We start from the raw sequence: 21,824 nt of genomic DNA on the forward strand, positions 1-21,824 counted from the left end.
GTTACAAAGAACTCAAGAAAACCCAAAACCAATAAAAAACACCCAACAGAAAGAGCTATGCACAGGGAAAAATAAAAAGCAACCCACTACCTGCATTACATACTACAAAGAAAAAGTTGAAGAGAAAGAGGCAAGTCTGTTCATTAATTTGCATATTTTAAATCAGAAAACCTTCTTCCAAAGGAAGGGAAAGGGGTAGGAGGTAGCGGATTTTCCATGTTCAGTTAACTAGGAGCAGCAAACTCCCTCCCTTTGTCCCTCCCCTACAACTACTAGCTTCACACATCTGCATTGTTACCTTCACTTTTTCTCTTCTCAGGCAGCAGAAAAGACAATTTTCATCAAAAGACCAATCAGAAACACCTTCAGGCTCACAGTCTGTAAATCAGAAGAATAGCAAATTACTTCATATTCATAAACCACGACACAACTGGAGCCAAAGAGAAATGCCAAATTAAATACCTGTTTCACAACATTCTTGCCTGCATTCTGAGGATTCAGGCTTCATTTCGGCCATTTTTCTAAATCCCCAGATTACCAAACTATATACATTTTATCTATGCACAACAAATCTGTTTTTCTGAGCACTGCAAAATACACTCCCAGCTACATAAAGATGAACGCACACTCATTAGTAATTTTAGCCAATATGAAACTAACTGTGAGCACTGCCTGGGGGAGGGGGAAAAAAAAGCACAAATCACCACGGTAACACACATTTTCTAGAGGCAGAGCTGGGGCTGCCTCTGTCATTAGAAATGCAGAACAAGATACAAACATAGAGATTGAATACCTTTAAACAAACTGAGATCTTTTAATAATCCAGGTCCAAACAGGCCTTCTAGAATACTTTCAAACCCTAAAAGCAAATAAAAGAATTGTTAGCTTTCTAGATTAGTACGTCACTACAATATTCACAATAGCAGTTCTATATTTATCTGTTCCAAGAACAGAGCTCAACATGTTTTCTCCAAGTATTACAAGATACATGGGTCAATTGTGATGACTGAACTACCGATAAATCATAGCACAATCTAGAATCCACTGAATCCTGCACTTTTGTAAATAGCTAGGTTAAAAACAAAGAACATTACAAGATTGAAATAAACCATTTTGAAAAGAACATAGGTAGCTGCAGGTTCTACAACATGACCAAGTAATTTTTACACAAATAAAAATATTCCCATATAAGCCTCCAAACTGAAAGAAGGTACATTTTCCCAATTAAAAAAATACATTCTTCCATCTCAGTGGCATTCAGTTACTTTTCTGAATTTCAGTAAACATTAGAATCAGTGTTTCCTGAAGAGTTGCAGTTTTGAGGAGAGAAAATTAAAAGGAGAGGGATTCAGCATTGCCATATCACTAAGGAATGAAATTTCAATTACAGATCTGCATCCAAGACACACAGAGTCCGATTTACTTCAATGCCATGATTTATACCTCACTTAAAATAAATCTAATCAGTTTGTATTTATTCCAGAAGAGGGAAAACGTGCACCAAAATTACTGCCATTATTTGGAAAGTTAAATCAATATTGCACTAACCCCCTGCTGGCAGTAAAAAATCTACAGAGCTATTAACTACCCAATACTGTGGGTTAGCAAAGTGAGTCTGAAAAGTACCAAGATTACTTAAGGATAGACAAATTCCACCTGCTTATAAAAAGGGAATATGACCAGAAAAATTCAAGACTACAACTTACCATATTGCCTGCCCCCCCCACTCTCCCCCCCCCAATACTCTTGCTTTGTAGATTTAAGAATGGTTTGCAAGTAGCTAGGAGCTTCTAGCTTCTCCTACTTGTTTGAGTCTTTGAGTGGCACAAGAAGAAACAAAACCAAAAAATTCAAGAAACAAAAATATGGTCTTAAATTTAGAGAAACTTCATGGGTGAATCAGGGACAGATAAACTACCCAAAATAGCAATGTTTAAGAAATCAGTCAAAATCTAAATGATCATGTACTATGAAGGAAATCGTTTATTACACTTCAAACAAGCAGTAATTCTAAAATAATTCTGACTCCATCCAGATCTAATATCAAAGTTACATTTTGGAGAGCAGTCTACAAAAGGGAATGATAAATAGCGTTACACCCCTCTGGGTATCAGCAAGAGTATCAATGCACCAACATCTTCAGCAATCAGCTGCAGGATCCTACAGAATTTGCAGCCTGCAACATGACTTAGATGGCCAAAGCATTGCTGGCGTACAACACTAAAAATCTAATCTCAGAAAGGACCAAGAACCAAAAAAAGAAAAAGAAAAAAAGGAAAAAAAAAAGGAAAAAAAAAGGAAAAAGTGACGTAACAGTCAAGAGTGAAGAGAAATAGGGAGAAATCAGAAAACAAGGTGGAAGAGGAGAAACTGAGAAACTGGAAACACATCCCATTGAACAGCACCTTGTCAGGCAGAGAAGTAGCACTGCCTCCAAAAAAAGCCAATTCAGGCTTCAGGAAGTGGCAGGAACAGTGGGAAAGGGCCGACCAACCTGACCTAGAAGAAAAATAGGAGAATCAGGGTATTGACCCATAGGTTTATAACGTTGAATAGTTTATAACGTTTTTAACATATGGGTAGTGACCCTCAGAATTTGAAATTAAACCTTAAGGAAAACAGCTAACCAACCTTGTTCTTTATCTTTTTGTTTAAAACTTATATTTAATATATATATATATAAAAATCAAAATACCTCAGAAATTTTACTCAAACTCATCAATCTTTAAATAGTAACTGCCAGTGACTCATGCCCCACAGTTTGCCATGCATGCAATTGCACACTGAAGTCCCTGCCAAGTTTTACAGCTTGGATATTGTACGATCATAGTTTGCTAGCCCACTGTTCTGAGTGATGCTAATGCCACTCGGGTTTTATTAATATTAAATATTGGATTTAGCAGTTGCATAGCAACAGCAGAACATCTTATGTGCAATGTTTGACATTAAAAAAGGCAAATAAGGGAAGTATGAATGTATTCAAAAATTATGCTAGAGACTGGTAAAACTGCCATAAAGCTGAGCCCTATTCCCCCCAAATGCAAAGTGCAATGCAGCAAAGGCAGTTTAAGCCCTGTGATGTCGTGTTCAGTCATTCAGGGCTCCAAAAGAGCAACTGTGTACAGTTAATCATGCAGAATACATTGAAAACAAAATCTTGAAAAAGGAGCTGCCTACTTTTTATAGTATTTTTTCTCTCCATTGTCACTGCTCTTAGAAGCTTGAAAAGAACATTTCTTTTCCCACCGATTGTCCTTTTCCATTTGGCAGATGATATTTTCCTGCATTTCAAATGGAACAGAAATTAACATGGCTGCCTCTGCTAAATTCCAGTTTCTGTAATTTCATCATCTGTATTTCAGTGACTGACAGTTCACAGCAGCCGAAGAGCAGAGCCAGTGGAAAAGTTGCAGGAATAACAGAATTAGAAGAAAGAAAAAGAAAGCAGATTCCAATATTTTAGTAATCAGTATTATTTACATATCAGACTAGATTTTCAGTATCAGTAACATTTAGATCTCTGATATGCTCTTCACAATCAAAGCAGCCACGTATTTAACTCTTACAAATGTTACTGGTGACCTTTACAATGAAAAACATTTTTTGGGTGTTAGTGTAAGAATTTAGAAAAAAAGATTTAAATTTTTTTAAAAGTACAACATTCATAAAGTGTAAAACATCTCTCTTTCCCAGAAAGCTCTCTAGGAAGCGAAGAATTAGAAAAAATAAATCCCAGAACAAAGAAAGAAAGCCTTTAGTACTGAAGCAAGGGTGGAATAACTTTTTAAATGCAGAGGTTGTTACATACTTATTGCTATTTCGTAACTCCAAGTTAGCTCTCCAAGTAAAGCATTCCCTAAAACATCCTCTGATAAAAATGTGCCATTTTTCTGCTAAGAGTAGCAAGGAAAGATATTAAAACTAAAGAGAACGGGAAAAAAAAAAAAAAAAGGTTGACTATGCAGTCTTCAGCATGATCAGTTTTCACTAGTTTTGTCTCTGCACCTAAACAGTTTTATTTTCATCTTTTCTTGGCATTTTTACCCATCCATAACCAAATATTTCATCATAAATTTAAACTGTAATTGTAGTTTGATAGCTAATGCTTTAAGACAACAATTTAACACAACAGTTTAATTTAAGCTTTGCAAAGAAAAAAAAAATCCAGTTAGGCCTTCATGTCATCTTCTCCCTTCAAACTGAGAGCCCTTGCAACCATTAAGTTGATACCAGGCTCCTTGAGATAACAGTATTGGAGAAGTCAATAGTCCATAGTCAACAGCTGATCTCTAGCAATGTGGATTAGCCAAAGACACATTCTCTACTATGAACTACAGGAATGCAAGATCTTCAGAAAAATATAGGGATGCATTTCTGGAGTGCCCTTGACACAGAACCTAGCATGTCAAACAATGCTATTTTTCCCCTAAAGACAGCACAGCTCAAATATACCTTTGAATAGTCACTACATAATTCAGCCCAAGATATGTATCCAGTCAAAGCAGTAAAGCTTGACTTAAACTTAGAGGTACAAATCATTTCGAGGATAGTAAAAAAAGACAGACTACAATAGCTCTGAATGTATTACTACATAAATTGTTAATAACTCAAAATCAACACAGAAAGGGCAGAAAATAAAAACCAACATACACAGTTGTCAACTCTTCAGCCCTTATCTGTGCATATCAATTTAATCTATGAATACCAATTTATAAACTAAACCTCAGTAGACTAAATAAGTATTAGCCAGAGCAGCAGTTAAGTATAGTAGGTCATAGAACCAGAGAATCAGAATATCCAGAGTTGAAAGTGATCCACAAGGATCAAATCCAACTGCAATGGACCAGTTGCAATAGAAATTAAGACAAGTGAGTCATCAGCATTTATTTATAATAAACAGTCAGCCTAATATATAGGAATTTACACAAAAGGACAACTTCAAAAAGCTGGAAACTGAGTCAAGTCACTTAAGACATTAGTTGGCTATGTATTTTGTTTAAATTTCTTAACTATCTAAGGACATATTAGAAACCATCAAAACCATGGGGGGAAAAAATCTGACCTGCTAAATGGGGAAAAAAAAACAAACTAAAAAACCAACAAAACCCAAACCCAAGTAACTAAGAGTAAAAGCACAAAGAGGAGACAAGAGGTTAGAAGATGGACAGGAAGATTCAGAGCAGAGAAGATATATTCAGAAATGTTACAAAAGTCAGAGAAGAGATGTACACAGCTTTAAAGTAAGCAAAGATAAAATCAAAACCAAGGCACATATGTGTTGGATTTTTTAGGTAATATATGTAAGAATATGGCAGTATATTATGAAACATTCGATAGAAAGGCATATAATCATTCAACAAAATATATCAAGGTGGTGTAAGTTAATTGTCTTAATATACAATGGACATGCGTCGGTTTTCTTTCTGTCACATACTCAGAGTATTTGCAGCAGTGTTTCATTCCAGAAAGTCCTGAAATATTGAGAAAGTCCCAATGGGCTCAAAAAAGAAAAAGAAAAATTATCTCTTTGAAATGTCACAACATTAAACAAGTTAGTACTGGGGTCTCAAATTGGTAACGGTTTTCAAAACCAATGAACAGTTCTCAGGCATTGATAGCAAAAATTATGTCAGTCAACATGGGCTTACAGAAATCCTTATTAGACTCTTACAAAACCAGAATTTTAATTAACAACACGTTTGATATAATATTTTTAGACTTTTGGGCTGGCATGACACATCTTGACTAAAATCAGAAATAAAAAAAAACCCAAAATTAAAAAAAAAAAAATCCCTAAGCCAAACCAAACAAAACCAGTTAAATAAATACAAAACATTAAAAGTCAATTAAGTGACAGCTCTTGAAATATTGGTGTAAATGAGAAACTACTGGTAGCAAGGTCCATCAGGTACTGGTTCTTGGCTCTGTGCCATTTGCCTTTTCAGTCCTAGTCAGTGACTAGGAAGAAAGTAGTCACTAAATTTGCTGGAGCTACAAAGACAGGAAGAGCAGCAAGTAACAAAAAGCCCAGGTCACAGAGGCTGCTTACCAAAGCAAATGCAATTAAACACTACTTGGAAAGGGGGGTAGATGGAATGGAGAAAGCCACAAATCACACATCTAGGAACAGGAAAAACAGCTTCTCAAAGACATACCCAGATCCAGCAGCTGAAACTGGAAGCTGATCAAACTCAGCCAGACCTAAGACACTCTCTCTTTAATTTTACAGGGGTCCAACTGAAGACAAAAGACATGCACTCTAGGACTGGATCATCATTTTCCCTACTCTAGGGTTCTGGAAGTGTTATTTAGTAAAGCATGGGCTGGTCGCTAAGATCTATTTCCCTTTCCCTCCCCCCCCAGCACTTGGATTCACCATGTTAGGAGTCTCATTAACTAGTATGAAGCAAGAGCCACCACCATCACATCAGGTTTTTATTGGATTTCTCGTGCCTAGATTTGCTGGTCAAGATTGGTTATATTTATCCACAGCTATGGGATTTGAAGCAGAAATTAATTCAGAAAAATCCTACAGTCTATGCATAACACGGGAATTCTGTCTCTTTCAGGACAATAATCTATTAAACTCGAATGTTTCAGTCACAGGCATCTTAATAGAAAAGCAAGACCAAGCAACAAGGGAGGGGGAAAAAAAGTCACAGGACAGTTATTAATACACACTGAGTCTCATGACATGCATATCATTATAAGTTGTGAATATTCTTTTATTCATGCAACAAAATGAAAGAAACTCCCATCCACCTCTGATGAGAGATCTCGTTATCTGGGTGGAGACCAATTAAGGATTCCAACTACAAGTTAAATCAACTTTGATTAAGCTTCTTGGGGAACAAAGAAAAAGCTGCACATACCAACCAATTTTTCAAATTTCATGCTTCCCCATTCTTGTTAATGAAACTGCACTGTTCAGGGACTTACTGCAGACATTCCTGCTCCAGAGGATTCTAGGGACCTTAAACATCAATAACCTGGTTCTATAAGAGCAATATAGACACATGTATACAAAAGAACTAAGGATGTCAAGACAGGTACTGTTTAAAAGAAGAGGTATATCCAAGTTCTGTATAGCAACACACAGCTCTTCTGTAGCTTTTTGCACCAAAACACCTTCTGTTCTCAAGACAGAATGAAGGGGTATTGTGTGCTGGGGTCCCTAAACAGGCCCTTGGAGCTCAAGAGAAAAAGAATTCTTTGGCCTTAGAGTAATGCTTCATTCATGGTAGAACAGCATCAACAGTGGAGAAGCTTCATTTGAAGCAATCAAGAAGCCAACAAGGTGCATGTTCTGCCAAACAGCCACTTCACTGTTACAGTAACTTACCACAGCAGTAAGCTAAGAAATCAAAAAAAACAGCAAAAAATTACAAAAACTGTTGATAGAAGTGCTTCTAACTGACCATCCATCCTACAGGACTTAATTAAAATTCCACTATTAGTCTGTAATTTTAATAAAAAAACTGCAGCAGACCATCCTCACTCTTCTCTCCAAGCATCTCTCTCAACCAAGCTATTCCTTTTCCTCTGAGAACCAAGTCTAAGAACATTTTCTCTGATGCAATCCCAAACTCACAGCAAGGCATTTAAAATTTAATGAGCTAAATATGACAGCATAACAGCTACATACTGGAACTATAGTTCACAGCAGAAAAGTGCCCTGCCAAATACCCTAGAACAGGGGAGATCTCTCCCCTCTACAAGGAAGAGCAGAGAAGCAAAGCAAGTTATCAGGCTGTGTTGCAGTGCAAGAAATGGAAATGGGACTCTCCATCCAATGTTAGCACTCTAACTGGCAGGTTATCTCACTGATTACAACTGAAAATTCAACCCCACAAACCAGAAGTGACAAGTTATAAAGCTTGTTGCCAGAGTGCAGAGTATAGCAAAATATGGATCATCTCCTGCTTCCCTCCCACGAGGAGTATTTTTGTGTGTGCGATCTGATATTGAGAATTACACAAAGGCATGCAAACTTCTTATCTCCAATCAAAAGTCTCAGAAGCAGAATTCAAGGAAAGCTAAGGACTCTGCAATGGCTGTCTCAAGATCACCTCAAGATACAGCAATTTTTCTGGCAGGCTGAGCTGTAATCTTCATATGGATTTTCAGGGGTGAAAGGATCCTCCAATTTGTAGATACTGCACCACTAATCTGGCTAGTTATTCAAAGCAGGGGTTGTGGGTTTCTGTTTTACATTTTAACTCAAGATCAAGAGATTTATTGTATGACTATCTGGTTTCCTTCACAGCCAGTCAGCACTAATGCAGGACCTGACTGGAACCTTCTCATGTAAATACTTGCATTTTATTACTTCAGAAAATAAACCAGAAAATAGAGACAGCACAAAATGGCAAAGAATTACAAGAGAAGAGTTTCAGCAACTATCGACTTTCTATGCATCCTTAAAAATTTAAGTTTTACTTAATGGTAGAATAGGATCTAAATTTAAAATAAATAAATAAATAAAATCCAAACAAACAAATTTTAACACTAAAAATTGAAGTGGGAGTTGCTTTTCAGTATCTCAGTTCAAAGACAGTGCTCTTACTGTTCAACCTCCAGGTATGGAGTTCCAGCAGGTACAACTTTCACTGATAAGAAACATAGCAACTATATCAACTAGCTAGGAAGCTTACGAACACGTAAGAGTCAAATAGCTCAAGAATGAGAATGCACAAAGCACAAATCAGCATGGTCCAAAATACAAAGGCCCAAACATTTCTCAAACTTGAGGCAATTTTTTTTTTGATTTCTAACCGTGTTGCATTACTTATTGCAGCAAAATAAAAAACTTGAAACTTTTTTCCCATTGGATACAGTCTGTTAATGCTTCACTCCAAAGCAAAGGTAAGGTGACATTGATTAACTACTAGTATTTATCCCCACACCCCACGCTCCTAAGGCACAAACTTAAGAATAGCCTTGCAGTAGATGGAATTGATCTGCCTGGAAAATGCCTCCCACAGAAAAGATGGGATTTCCAGCAGCATCAATTCACTGCTTCACTTTATTTCATGGCCACAGTAATGCTCGTATCACAGATAAGCAAGAGCCAGGTGTGTAATCAGGAACAGCTTGCCACAAGCAAGTATAGCAGAGGTCCACACCAGTCTAAACTGGTGGAGGAAGAGGTAAGAGGGTAAGAGGAACCCTCCCTCTCCCACAGAAGCTGTCTATGTGGAAGCACAGGACACCAGTGGCTTTCACCCCAACTTCAAGAGATACATACTGGCAGAGCGCAAAAGCATTAGAGGCATGAGTTAAACTGGCTGAGATATGAGCTATATTTCACACTCCACAACTGTCCTGTTTGAAGATGGTTGCCTTCCCTCAGCAATTCAGTCTTGCCTGACATTGTTCCCTATCTGCAACACAGTCACCTACTGAAATCACATTAACTGAAATAATTCAAAGCTAAAAATCAGCCCAGAAAGGGTAGGCACCAGCTGCTGAATCCACTTAAACAAGGACTGCCAGTAGAAAAAGCATCTACCAAACCACAGCTGTGATCTAGAAAACTTCTGAAATGTGACTCAGTTTCAACTTCTTTACCACAGGAGGTCATTTATACCATGATTCATTACTGAATTAATTCAATATATTATTCTTTTCTTTTCGCTCTCAAGTTATAGATATCCCTTTCACCATCTCTACATAGATCTTTCAGATTTATACAGTAATCTGCAAATGGGAATGAAAACATGATTCTGTTTAGGAAACTAAACATAATTATATCACCAATCATTGAAAATCTGATGATCTTCAATGAAGAGACCCATGAAAACAATCGAACATTTCTGATTTGAGAGGTGAGTATACTGAGCTTACCTGTAAGGTAAAAATTGCCAAGAGTATTTTTACTCTGTTATTTGTAAGTCTGTCTGGTGTAAAATAAACCTCCATGATAAGCCATTACATAATTGCCTCAATGAACAGTACACCTTGATTCCAGCTAGCTCACAGCATCCTGAAAAATCTGTATGCAAAGATACACCACTTTAAAAAGTCAAGTGATTATTTCACTACAACACCAGCGAGTATATCTAAATTCTGATTAAGAAGCTAACAAAAGCAAAGAAAGATCTAGATCATGGAAAGAAAGCTGAATCATGACTACAGTGAATATGAAGCACATGTGATGTTTTGAGAAGGCTTCCCAGAAATTCCAGAAAAGTATCCTTAACCTTTTCATATGGACAGCTCAGTTCTGCCTGAAAAGGAAGAATGATCTAGGGAAAATCTGAAGGTGATACAGGCAGCTACACAAAACCGATAGGGTAAATGAAAGCAGGCAAGGGGGTCACAAGTTATCCACCTTAAACCCTAAAAACAAATCAACACAGAGAGAGGAGTATCTTAACACTGAAAGACACAGAATTCATACTAGCTACAGGGCAGGTTGTAGTGACTAATTGTCATCACTGAAGTCACACTTGGAAGTACACAGCAAGCAAGGCATTCCATGAATCTACAACTCCAGGTGCAAACCCAAAGGAAGTAAAGCTAAGCCTAAAAATCCTCTCCAGCTTTATGGCTGTTTGCACAGCAGCAGTATTGAGAACACAAAGGTACAAAGTAAGCACATGACCACTTTTGCGTACGGCAAGGAAGATACACCTGTATTACTGTTTTTATTCTTGTGCCAACAGAACCAAATACTAGCAGAAATATTCTTAGTTATCCTTCAGTCACACCTCAGGTTATGCCTATGCACTAAAGAAGCTGCAAGCCCTGATATTCCTCTGGAAACAGAAAAGTATAAGCACAGCTGCTGACAACTTTGTAACAAAATATTACAGCAGAAAAACAATTTGGTGCTGAAATTAACTGTGGGAACTGAAATTGCCAGATGTGATGGAACATTACTCTGTGTAGACTACAAACAGTAAACCTTCTCTAGAAAAAAAACTACACTCAGATGCAAGAAACCCACAGTAAACAGCTGTAAAAAAGCCTGACCTTTGGGGTTTAGTCAAATTTTCCCAAAGAGCAAGTGACTGATAAATCTCTCCCTCACTTTTGATGTCACATCATGTCTACCATCATTTCATGTGGCAACTCTTGGAGTCTTACTAATCTTTTAGCCTCAGACATACATCACCAATTCTGTAAGCTATGCTTGCAGGTGAGCTTCTCAAGAGAAGCACCCCAGTTTCTTTGAGGCAATTTGTGTTCAACTACAATTGGGATTACACAGAGCTTTTCTTTTTCCTCTTTGACAGCAACATAGGACAGGAGAAAGGCTGCTTAACATCAGCATTTCTGATCACGCTTTTGACTGGAAATATAAATGACTACACAAGAACATATAGAAGATTTTTAAAAAATCATTTTTGCTTGCCTTATTTCTAGGCTGGAAAAATTTCCAGGCCTAGTCCAGTCACACCACCAGGAACAAGTGGCAGGACCAGGGACATCTTAGACAACAACACTGTGGAAATCAAGATCTGTCCAACTTAGTTGTTTGTTCTCTCAGACTGCCCTTCCCTTACTCAGATCTGAGACAGACATCTGAAGTAATTACTGGGACAGAACTGAAGATCGTAGCCAGAAAAGATCCCTTGGGATTTGGTTGATGCAAAAGTAACATGATAGAGAACACAAATTTCATGATGGCCATTCAGCATTTCAAAGTTATTCCCAAGTATCTTTTCTGGACAGCTACAGTGAATTTGGTATCTAATGGTATATTTAACAGCTTATAGTGCACTTAACTGAGTCATATACACAGTAATTTCAGTTCCTATCATCATCTTTAAGTCTTCCTCAAACCAAGCAGTTCTTTGCAGCTTTTTGACACTGCAGCCTTCTCCATCTCATTTATTCCAGACCTTCTGGAATTCCTGAAACATAGCACTTATTACTGGCCTTCTTTACTCAAATGTTTAATCCACTGTACTTTGGTTGAGGCCACCCTATACTCTCACACATTTGTTTTCAATCTAGTTGAAGTTCTTTGCTTCAAAGCATCATTTGTGATCTGAACTTGACAGAAGACAGCAGCTCCATACTTTCTGCATGCTAAGTTTCTCAATGTCACTGTGTTGCAGCAGAATCTCAGGATATGCTAACAGTTAAACAAATTACAAAGCTTCTAGTCAAGAACACCAAACTGTTACAAAGTCAAAACATCTGGAGATAAGACTTCTACAGCCAGTCTTGCTCTAATTTTACAGTTGGTATCTCAATAAAAAAGGTCTCAGTAAACCTGCTAGTGCCTTAGAAATTTTCAAAGAATTAAGTCACTATTTGGGATGATCAGAAGATCTGAAACCAATTCTTTGATGCTAAGTGAAGAAACACTGGGAGAGCACTCAGCCTTCCAAATCAGAAGTTGGTCCTTTGTTCCAAATCAGAATTAAATTTTCCAGGTAACCTATACACAAATCTTCTCAAGCTTGCCCACTCTGTTGTATTGCTAAATTCATCAAGAGACTTAAGTATCTGTACAACCTTTATATGAAGAAACAACAGAAACCCTTCACAATTTTGAGTGCTGCTTTGCTAGAAGCTTCAGCTTCTAAGATCAGTATCATTTATATTCAAAGCAGCTCTTTTTGTAACTTCTTAATTGTTCTTTCAGAGCAAAATCTCAGAAATGGATTTCCTAATCAATCCATGGCTAGGAACTGCATGCAGTACAGCCATATAAACAGTAAAGGAATTTGACACAAACTCAGTTTCTGCAGGCTACACCCTAATCACCAGATCCTAAGGGATTAAAAGGCCACAGTAGCACTAACAACTATTCAAAGTTGGTTGATGTCTATGACACTGTAAATACCTTCCCTCAAGGTAATTTTTTTCCCCTACAGAATTCTTCATATGTAAGTTTCTCTAAAAGAAAAAGACTACCATGCACAAGTAATGAATGAAGTATGGTATAAAGAGTGAACAGTAAAGTGCTGACAACTGTGTGTGCAAGAAGCATTACTACTTCATGTGAGTGCCTTGTTCCCCACTACTGTCAACTTTATATCTTAAATACTCTGAAGATTATTTCAAATAGCCAACTTTTCAAAAAAATTATCTTTGACACCAGAAATATTTCCAAGCTCAAGGAATATTTGACTTCTAGAACACACACTTACTTTTCTATAAAACAAAAACAATAATACCAGAGGTATGAGTGAATGAAATCAGACAAAAAAAAGGCACTGGGCTACTAGAACAAGTGCTGCAGAACAACTTGCACTAGGTTCTTCTTTTGCCAAAGTAGCCAAGCTAAAGAAGAATTGCAATTTTACCTGGATTTATTACCCATGTACAGAGCTGAACAGTACAAATTAAAATCCAAGCAGAGAAACTATACCTAATCACTTTAAAATCATAGCCAAGAAAGTCAGCAGCAGTTTTAACAAAAGAAATTCAAACCACGTGAAGAGAAGCTTCCTTTCATTTACAGGGGAAAAAGAACAGAAGCACACTGGAAAACTAAGGCTGGAGAGGAACCTGCAAAATCCACAGCTACACAGTGAACACTGCATTCACTATCCTAGTGACTTCACTATTTTAAATACTTGCTTATATTAGTGTTCAATAAGTAATTTGATTAAATATAGTAGTAGTTGAATACATGGAACACTCCAAGAGTAGCCAAGTCAAAACCCCAACATTTTTCAAAATACCACGTATTTTAATGCTGACTTTGAACTGCTAACTATCTCCATACAATTACTTACATAACAGAAAACATGCAATACCCCATTTTGCAATAGTGATACAATCACAAAACACATTTTTAAGGAAGCTGCATTATCAAATCTGCAAAAAGAGTTTAGCATAGGGCTTACTCTTCCACACAACTGGCTTCTTACTAGTCCCAGAATAATAATATGACCTGCAATGCAGGAAATCAAAAAAGACTTCAGTGTGCAATTTTGGGTTTTGCTAACGCTTATTTGATGCAAGTATTTCTATAGATATTTGACTATTTCAAGTATTTAAAAATCTCTCTTCATGCATTCAGAAGTCTGAAATGGTCTTTTATAAATATCTTGAACATAGTCTAACGATTTTATATGTTCGTGGATTAACCTACAGTTAATCTTATTACACAAAGAGCCAACATTTTCAAGAATGAGTGCTAAAGCTGTAACACTAAATAAGCTCATTTAAAAAGCAACCTTGAAATTCTTTTTACTCCTGCACCCATTTTAAAGTCACCAATAAGCACTAGTCAGACTGCAGAATGTTTCCACCAGCAGGCTTCTGAATATGCATAATGCCAATAAAGTTAATTACATTTAAGAAATAATAGTCTATGTGCAATTAAGATACTGGCAACATTTTAATGCAAAAAAAAATGTTTAAATATACTAACATCCTAGTCTTGGGATATCCAGTCAAGCTACGCAAAGAGATGTGTTTGTCCCTTGCATACTCCCAAATGTGGAAGTAGGATCAGAAACTGGATCTGGAAGAAAGGGTAAACAGCACGTTAGTTAAATTCACAGAGGATACTATGTTCGGAGATGTTGCAAACATTAGTGAAGACAAATACATAAATGACCTGAAGAGAAAATAAGATTAGTTTGGAAATAAAAACATCTCATGAAAAATAACTCCAAACACTCAATGTAGAAGAACCACAAGAATAGCGGAAGAAAATGTAAAATGAAAGGAACCTAGAAGCAGCAACAGTGGACAGTCAGCTAAATATCTGCATTGAAAGACAGTTTGGAGTTGCAGAGGCACCAAACAGAGCAGGGAAATTAAAGTTCTTTCTACAGTCTTTGAGCCAATAACAATAGCCATCTCTCCACACAATTGCCAGGGACTGAAAAATTCCCCTTCACTCCCAGCAAGTGGAAAGCTCCTCTCAATGGCAAATCAAGTTCTGCAGGAGGTAGGGTTTAATTTTTTTTAAGCAAAGTTAACATACGGTTAGCATAAGCCTACGCAGCAGGCTCTTCCAGTACTTCTGCTGCTTGTGGCTTTGTGCAGAACAGGAGGAAGCTAAGAAAATGAATCCATTTTTACAGGTGCAACTCAACCTTGTATTGTTCAGATTTATTCCTGTGGTCCTCGAGAAAAGAAACCAAAACAGCTAGTTCAACTACTAAAAAGAAAGAAGAATAAAAAAACCCCTTCACCATTTACTTTTTGCCTTAAATTTACTTTTCCCAAGAATGACATCCACTCATCCATCAAGGCAGATGTCAGCACTGTCCAGCTTTAACAGCAAAGATAACAGGAGGAAAGAATGGACTCTACCTTTAGAAAGACTAAAAGAGGATCTCCACCCACAGCAGACAAATGTAAATGTAAAAGCTGAAGTAACCAGCATACATCTTCAAGGACTGTCAAGCCTTTGTTTTTCAGAAATATTTCTAAGCACAAACTAAGAACCATTTATTCTGATTCATTCCCAAATTAACAGAATATGCTAATTTCACAGGATTTGTTTCTCTCAGTAACAAGGCTTCCATGAGGCAACCATGTAGATGCTTTATACTCATGGCAGTCCATGACAAAAGAAAAAAAAAAAAAAAAAAAGGAAAAAGACAAAAAAACCCCTACCCCAAACCAAAAGGTCCAACATTTTACCAGAAGCCATCTTTCTGCCTATCATGCTGCTGAATCTTAGGAGAAGCTCCAGTATGGAGATTCATGCTCCAGTTAATGCATCCCATCATTACAAGAGAACAGCAGACTGAAGGCTCTCCCTCCTCCTGACAACTGCTAAAAGATGTGATTTCTGAAATAAGTCACCCTATGAACATCTACAGCTGCTGCTTGTGATGTGATGGCAAGAACAAAACAGCTCCTACCAGTTTCCCTCATCTTTGACAGAAACTGGTTAGCCCTGTGTATTTCAAAGGAGATTTAAACAACAGATTGGTAGGCATCCCTCAAGCCAAAGGCACATGAAATGCAGCGTGGACAGGTTTTTAAGTAGTTCAAACTATAAAGACAGTACAGAACCAAGAATCACATCATCTCACTGAAGAACTCAGTGCATTTCAGGAAGATGCAAGACTTCAGACATAACAAAAATTAATCTCTGCTTTTTGCACCAGAGGACACTGGAAAAGTATCTCTGTAATCTTTTGCCTCTTTTGAAAGATCAGTGCTAGCATGAGGCAAGATTCATAGAGGCAAACTCCAATCAAGCCTACAGATTCAAAGCACAGTCTCCTGAGCAGATCTTTCAGTAGCAACAGCAGGTTTTGCAGTCCTTTCCTTCTACTCTATCACTCATTCCTACTCCCACACTGCATCAGCTACACTGGTAAAAGTTCATGAGACTGCAGAAAGGGTAAGTGGTTTTGCACACACACCCCTCACTTCTTTTTTGTTTTTAAGCAGTAACTTCTACAAGTTCACCTTGCATGAGAACGGCTGTTCAGGGTTAAGACAAAAGTTTCACTAGCCCAAATCCCAATCCCAATAAGCACAAAAGTGTAAGTGGCAACACAAAGGGCTGCCTTAAACAATGCCATCTTGAAAAGCATGGCCAGCAAATCCCAGAATACATCTTTTCAGAAGCAGAAGTGTAGCTGCTGTTAAAGAACAGAGCATGCAATTTGTTAGATGTGTAACCGCACTGGACTCCTTGCAAGTGAAAAACATGAGAAATACATGCTACAGCAAAGATGCTGGAAAATCAAGGCCTGTTAGAACAGAAAGGAGATAGAGTCAACAACACTCCATGCTCTGTAGGTTTTGGCACAGCATGCTGCAGAGAACAGGTGAGGCACACAGGAGCAGGAGACTCATGCTCCTGCAGGAGAGACCACCACACAGATCACAGAGCTCGTGTGGAAGGCAATGGGACCTACTGCTGAATGAGCAGACAATGTTTTCTGGGAGTGGTTCTTATTCCAGTACTCTCATGAATGCAGAGCTGGTCTGACACAGCCCTGTCGTGCTCCTTGGTCAGCCATCAGGAGCTGCTGGCTGAGGAATCTCAGATTAACTCCGCACAAGTGCCAACTGCCCTTAGCTCTACCTGCTTTTTTTCCCTAGTGACTCCTGTTCGGAAGCAAGCCCTAGAACAACTTTAAACATTGTCTTAACACAAAATCCCTAAGCCAGCAGTCATGCTGAATATGCATCCTGACTGGCTGACCACGTAGAAAGCCCAGTCCAAACCTATGTATCCCTCTGTAGAGACTGTTTTCACTGAAAATGGAAGATACTGTACTAGACCAAGAATGCTTTGAAGTCAGGTGTAATGAGGGGTTGAGGCTCAGAAGGTTCCCATGGCTAGAAACCTACTGTCCCTGCCGTTTGGGAGAACATGGACCCCAGGCAAGCTGTTTCACACCGGCCCATCTCCCCAACTGGCATCATAAACCTAAGGTGTAAGGCACCCTAGCAGAGACTTGTCATTTTGTTAAAGCCCAGATACGCAGATTACCCAAAGAGATAAAGAAAATCCCTTCCTTTAGGCCAACATTCAAAAGTGTGTTGACTCCAGTTCAAAAGGAGAATTTAGACTACCTCTATGTCACAGGAACCAGAGCAAGGAAATACCTATGAGACTGACTACGAGGGGATAGAAAGACAGATTCTGCTGGTTTCATCCCTGAAAACTTTTTGCTAACAGTAACTACTAATGACCCTAATGTCCCCATTACAGCATCAGTTTCTCTGTAACTTCCTGTTAATTTTATGAAAAACAAACATATTGGATGAAGATCTTTATCAAGATTTCTGCAACTTGAGGCACATTCACTAGCAAGGCGGCATCAAGAGTAGAATGAAGCTTGCCTGATTCAAGTGCATTAAAGGAGGGTGATAAAAATTAAACAGCAGTAAAATGCACGTGCCTGCAAAATGTATGACTGCAAAATGTATCGTGCAAAAATCGTTAATTAAGAGAAGCAGAGTAAGAAAACACAAAATTCCACAATTCATTTATCCCAAGTCACTAGAAGACAGATTACTGCAAACTGAAGGTTACTGTAACAGGGAAGTTCATTCTGCAGCATATCTTCAATGTTTTGAAGCTATGATTACTGATCACCTGGCACTTTAATCCATGATAAATCCACCTCTCCACTGAAAGAGCTGATCCCACTCATCCTCCCCACCCCCCCAGATGCTCACTCATCTTGCATTTGCACAGTAACATGACAAGATGGTTCAGGGATCAGTTTCCTGATTCAACCCAGCACGCATTTACACAAAGTGAGGGCAGTGGCACAAAGGGGGTGGTAAGATCACCCTTTTCCTGCAGCATTTTAGATCTGTGTGAGAGTCAAAACTGCTGTGCAACCATGAACTGTGTTTTTATAAGGAAATTCACTTTTACTGCTATGCATCCCTTGGACACGTATTCTATTTACCTGTGGTGGAACCAAAATCTTTCCTGAATAATCTTATATATTGGTCAGCATTAAACAACTATAGCCTCCCATACTGCTCATTTAGGTTAAAAGACATACAATTGTGATTTCTCAGAAATTACTGTAAGAGTTACTGCCCAAACCTGTACCTACTCTAAATGTAACACAAAGTTGCAGTTTGACAAGGTCTGTAAACGTGGACTTGCAGTTTCTTCAAAATCAGGGTGAAATGCTTTATTACAGTTGCTCTAGCATAACCTTCTCGATTTCAAAAAGGAAAAGAAGTCTACTTAATGTTTCCTATAGCATCTTCTACCCACACTAAACATCACTTTTAGGGTATATAAACTATAATCAACACATTTCAATGTTTTTCACCAAAACAGTGCTATTGCAAAGAGAATAATTTCATGCCTTTTCAGAAATCTGGCCCTCTAGAAACTTGCTTAATGTGATGCAATACAGTTTAAAAAAATAGCATAATGTTTAACTTAATTCTGGACAAAGAATAACTCATGGCTCAAAAGCCAACAGTAATTTTATTAGATATTCTTGAGGACCATTTTCTGTTAATTTCCTTAAAAAAAAGTTTCAGAGAACCTAGCTAGGCACATCTCTAAGCTGTCCTAACACCTTTAACTCTTTAACTGAAAACAGTATGTTTTTAGAATAGCTTTTTCATGGCGACTTCTATTTGACTTTTTAAGCTTAAAACAACAACATCAAACCCAAAACCAAACAAAAAAACCCCCAAACAAACAAAAAAACCCCTCCCAGAACCTGCCTGCCTTCTCCCACCAGTGCCTCCCCAAACATTGTCCCCTCAAGTTTCACATTAGAATATTAACAGGCAAAGGCTTCAAAAGAATACACATTTCTCTTTGATGGGAAGATCAGGTAGTTAGTTACCTGAAACTGTTTTGTTTTTTTTTTTTTAACATGGGAAACATTGTGCCTATTCCCCAAAAATGCTTTAAGATGTATTTGGAAGAGTTCAGTCTTTATACTGCTATTAAAGCTCATCATTTCCTTTTCTAAAAGCATTCTTTGTGAAGTTTGACCCTCATTTATGCCAAATCTGGATTTTCAAGAGACCTAGTTTTCATGAGATATTCATTTTCCTTCACAGGTTCCAAGAAGAAGAAATCTTGGGATATTTCAAGGCTATGACGTCCTGTTAGTTAATTTTCATTTCTACCTCCCCTCAAAAGGAACTAACAGGGAGGACCCACCTGGGTTAAAGAATGCCTTACCAAGGAGTTTGAAAGCCTACAGCCAAGTATTTTACATGTCATTTTGAAAACAACTGTAAGCTTATGACCTTCTGTGAGGTCATCTGAAGCAAGAGATCAATTTCCTAAGACCACCTGACTCATGCTGCTTTAGACCCCAGCCCCACATGAGTGTGGACTGACAGCAGAGGGTGAGGCAGTTACTGCACTAACAGCCAAAGCACATTTGCACGCTGGCTGCCACGCTGACAGAAAGCAGGAATTAGTCCTCAGGAGAGCCTCACTTGTCACACATAACCACAAGGTGCTCCAGCAGGCACTGGTGTCCTTTCACAGCCATTGAGAACAGATGGCTCCTACCTCAGAGGCAAGGACACCCCTCACAGGGATTCCTCCACACCCACATCCATGGCTCTTGTTCTGGCCCACTCACAGCTAAGGTCCCACAGTCTCTGCTCAGACTAACCTGCAACTTCTCATTAGAGTCAAGGCTTATTAAACCTTGACTTCATGACCCAGCTTAAAACCAGATCAAATACAGCTACGCTGGCAAAACTATGGCGCAGCAAACCAGTGTTCAGAGCATTATTTATTTATTTAATAAAGAAATTTTTGACACCACCAACAGAATTTCAAAACCACACAGTAATTTAACACTCTTAACCCCTCAAGTCTGCTAGTACAAAGCAACACAGAAATTAGCTCTGTGTGCTGCTAGCCAGCAGAACCATGAAGACCCCCCTAGGCAGCACCATGGCATGCTGAGAGCAAAGATCCATCTGCCTGAAAGGTGAGATCAGAGGATTGCTTATCTCCTTCCCCTAACTGAATATGAAAGAACTATTCTACTTCCCTTACAGCAGTGGAAAGCCCTCCAACTTTCAGACAATAGAAAGACAGACAAGAAGGAACATCAAGAAGGATATAGGGTTGTGATGCTGAAATGCTCACAAACATGATAAGCAGAAGGTGCTGATTTCCTGGGAAAAAGTGTTTTTGCATAGACTTTTTAAAGTAGGTTTAGTAGTTTTAATCCTAAAAATAACTGCTTACTTTCTAAAGTTTGTGAGGTGTCATCACAAGCGCATTTAGCTGCTAAAGTTCATCACCATGCCAGTAAGTATAGACCAAAGCAGCTGTGATTGACTTCTCAATACATGCCTTCCTCTCAAGCATCTCCCATTATATACCAAGCTGCGTAAGGCATTTCCTACCCTAGGGACAGGAGCAGTCCTTGGGCTACAAGGAGTTGAGAAAATAAAGCCCTATCTGCTGTTCTTATTTGGAGCACAGAATTCACTTCAAACTACAAGCAGCAGAAAGATACAAATTCAACATTAGTCACAGGCAAACAGATGATTTAGGAACAAGAACCAATCTGTCACAGGCAAGGAGTGCAGCCTCCATGGCAAAGTCAACTACAGTTCTGCAACATCTTTAACTTATGAAGTCAAATTTTAATCTAATTTTAAACTGAGTAACTTGTTGAGCAGAGTAACCTCTGAACTCTACTCAATTTACTGTTAGTATGCTCAAACTGTGACCTCAGCTATGGTTCTAGCAAAAAAGAGTCAGGAGGACAGTGGCCAGGATGGAGACTATTTGGGTTTTGATACCCAGAACAACAGTGCACCAAGGGATTACCAAACAGCTTAGCATCCATCCCATACTTCAAATGCCTTCTAGTCATTAAAATAAATAAATCCATGCCCTCTTGCCTGAAAGGTGGTTTACCTGTTGTTTCAGGGCATCTGCCAATGTACCACATGGAGACTACGTGGTTTATGCTCAAGCCTGCACATTTAAAGTTCCTTCCACAACCATGTAAGGTAGGAATGTAATGACATCTTTAGATCTAACACAAACTAGCAGGAGTTTGGCCTTTATAGCAAGGTTCTTGGAAGGGAAAATACAGAAGCTCTACATACAGGGAGTGCAGTTCTGTAAACAGACCTACTTAACAGCACTCTAACATTTTTTCAGAAGTCAGCCTTCAAGATGAAGTTTTCCAGGCTTAGTATCCTCCATGATATCCATTTTTAGATAAAATACACTTTTAAATAGCAAAGTATGAGAAGAGGAAGGAAAGTTAAAAATCAATCCTAATCTAATGGATCACTAAATATCAGCTCATACTCCTTAGCACCTACAGCCACTTTGGAAAGGAAAAATAGCCCTCATTTACAAATCATTTAGAGCAGTAATTTTCAAACTGTGGAATCCTGAAAAGCATAAAAACCCCACACAATTTAAACTATTGGCAATAGTCTTGTTTTTC

At 38.2% G+C, this 21,824-nt stretch overlaps 1 protein-coding gene across 1 annotated transcript in view; it reads right to left on the bottom strand.

Annotated features, from left to right (window-relative positions):
* Positions 1–21,824, bottom strand: part of LCOR (ligand dependent nuclear receptor corepressor) — a 60,545-nt gene that overhangs the window by 29,051 nt on the left and 9,670 nt on the right. The window contains exons 2-3 of the mRNA XM_069019854.1: positions 794–859; positions 299–378 (exon numbers count right to left, since the gene is read on the bottom strand). Coding sequence (XP_068875955.1) covers positions 299–378; positions 794–859 — 146 coding nt within the window. The remainder of the gene's footprint in view (positions 1–298; positions 379–793; positions 860–21,824) is intronic.

Source organism: Aphelocoma coerulescens, chromosome 6, assembly GCF_041296385.1.
Source record: "Aphelocoma coerulescens isolate FSJ_1873_10779 chromosome 6, UR_Acoe_1.0, whole genome shotgun sequence".
Lineage (NCBI taxonomy): Eukaryota > Metazoa > Chordata > Aves > Passeriformes > Corvidae > Aphelocoma > Aphelocoma coerulescens.